The sequence below is a fragment of the Salvelinus sp. IW2-2015 genome, linkage group LG20 (genome assembly GCF_002910315.2).
Source record: "Salvelinus sp. IW2-2015 linkage group LG20, ASM291031v2, whole genome shotgun sequence".
Classification (NCBI taxonomy): Eukaryota; Metazoa; Chordata; class Actinopteri; order Salmoniformes; family Salmonidae; genus Salvelinus; species Salvelinus sp. IW2-2015.
In genome coordinates, this window is record NC_036860.1 from 8800437 (window position 1) to 8802937 (window position 2501).

The following is a 2501-nucleotide window of genomic DNA, read 5'->3' on the forward strand; positions in this document are numbered from 1 at the left end:
GGAATAGTCGGTATAGACATGGTAAATATAGCCGGCCAATCTTTTTCTCACTCACACACGTAGCACATTCGGTAAAACCCGTGCAGACACGGCTTGCTCAGAGTAGGACGATGTAGCGCGCGACGTATACGTCACTGTGATGTTGACGATTACATAAAATGTAATTATTACCCAATCATATAACATCTGTTGCCAGAATTACGTGATATTCGATCATTATAATATAACATCAACAATATTATTTTCATAGAACTTAGACTGACGGTAGTGATTATTTATCCATTTCACTTCAGATGGCATCCATTATATCGGGAACGTGGGGGGGTTGGGTTGGGGATACAAAACCATAAATTACAGGTAAAGAAAGAACGAAAATCCGTCTCAGAGAGAAAGATAATCTACTAAATGAACACGTCTAATAAACGCTCTTATGGTTCGTTTGGACATGAAAGCATCATAGCCGAGACATTTCTGTAGCCTAGTCTCGTTGAATCTACAGTGGGCAGTGAGGCAAGTGCCTAGTGTCTGACTGAGTATGGATCTAGCTGTGTTCAGCGTTTCAGTGGGAAGGCACAAGAGGAGGCACAGAATTCATGCAAGGTGAATCCGCTGACCATGGGCTATCTCAGGAACGGTGGCACAATCACAATCATGTGCTATAATGTTCACAGCAGTATCGCCTGTATTGGCTCTAAATTTGGATATAATAATCACACACAGGCACACACACACGCACACRCACACACGCTTTAGATATACGTGCAGAGCGGCAGTGAGTCCAGGCGTTTCCTCGGATATTTTATTGATCTCCAGCCGTTGGAGGTTGGGCTACGCCAAAAATGCCATGCAYGCTTCGGGCCTCATATCGATTTTATTGCCTTGTTTTTCAATTAAACCTAGACAGACAAATTGCACAAACATATGACAGTGGCTATCCTCATGGCATATATCTAGTCACCGAACGTGTTGTAAACCGGTGTGAATGTGGTTTTCCAATGCAGGAAAAAAATKAAACCCTGGTGCAGATCCTGCCATAGCATGGTGTCGCCAAAGCAAACCCAATTGAACCCTACAGACGCATAGTTGGGAGAGAGCTACAATTCTGTCCTCCTTGATCGAATTTGAGTCTAATACAAGGAATAATGTAAACTATACCCCATTGTAGAGGCCAGTTATAACAAAATGTACAATCTCATAATATGACCCCCCACCCCCACCTTATTCGGCCCCGTCCCACTCCTATAAAACGCTCTCTCCATCAACTATCTAGAAAAAGATAAATCCGATGGGCTGAGGCAATTCTGAACAAATATTTCGTTCTACCAAGGGTTGAAGAACACTCTTTAACGGTGTTTGCAGGGATTGCTTGGCTAGGAGGACTATGGGCTAGGATAGCTTTCATCCACTGTATTTAACCACTGTTAAAGGGTAGCTGTCCATCCATATTAGCCAGCAATAAGAATTCATAAACTTATATTGATTTGGGTGATTTCTAGCAGTAGACTATCTATGGTAGATGTGTTTGTTTTATATTATTGCCTGCCTGCCTGTAATGCTAATAGCCCTATACTATTTTCTCAAATCACTGCATTTCAACGGACCATTAATAGAGAAGGCATATTTTATCCTGCTCATATTACGTGTATGATCATCAGTGCACGCATGCGGGCACCACTAGGCTATTGACACTGATGGGAAGACACATTCGAATGCGTAAAATATAAATGAATAGCCTAAAGATACCCGCCTCTGTATTTTTGGTAAGAACCGAAACCCCACATATGTGTTATGTTTGCGGTGAAGTAGCGCCCAGCAAGGAGATGTCAGACGCTGACGCCCGATTGCGGTGAGGATTCGGAAGGGAGGAGAGAGTGGAACCAAGGGAAGAGGGCAGGAATAGTATAAATATATAAGCTTACACTTCGTAGTTCTTGTGTACGATCCTTCATTGTTTCCCCGCCGTGCTGGCTAAAATATAATCGCCTGGGTTTTTCCGCCTCGTTGTCTTCTTATGTCCAAAGGTCCGACAATTTGATATTTTCTTCCAGTATTCAAATGAGGGGGTAGCTTATGAGTCTCCCCTGTGCGCTACCTTCTCTGTCTTTTTTCCTTTTTCTAGTCCCCCCTCTACTGTGCTTGTGCGTCCTCCTTGGCGGTGCAGTGTCGCCCCGCAGCGCGCTCCGACTCCAGCAAACGAATGCGATACGAGCGCGGTACTGATGCTGCAAAAAAAAAAAAGGATGAAAAAAGAAAGACGATGCGGAGGGATGGAAACCTCTTGTGCGCCACGCGCGGGTTCCCTCGCATCCAATTCTATCACTTTTTACTTGCTACCGCCTCCCCGCTTCCGCCTTTTTTCCCCTCGGTGTCTATCCGCAGCGCGTAAATCGGTCGCGCTACCAAGCCAACCAGTGAACTGTTAGTTTGTTTAGGTGAATTAAAATTAATTTGGGTGCGAATTTCCAATCCACGCGCATGCGAGACTGGGTGGGCAACGGAAA

General features: G+C 44.5%; 1 protein-coding gene across 1 annotated transcript in view; it reads right to left on the bottom strand.

The window, feature by feature from the left end:
• stx1b (syntaxin 1B) overlaps positions 1 to 2189 on the bottom strand; it is a 57295-nt gene extending 55106 nt beyond the window's left edge. Inside the window, exon 1 of the mRNA XM_024013033.2 lies at positions 1920 to 2189. Coding sequence (XP_023868801.1) covers positions 1920 to 1949 — 30 coding nt within the window. The 5' untranslated portion in view covers positions 1950 to 2189. The remainder of the gene's footprint in view (positions 1 to 1919) is intronic.
• Positions 2190 to 2501: the final 312 nt, after the last annotated feature.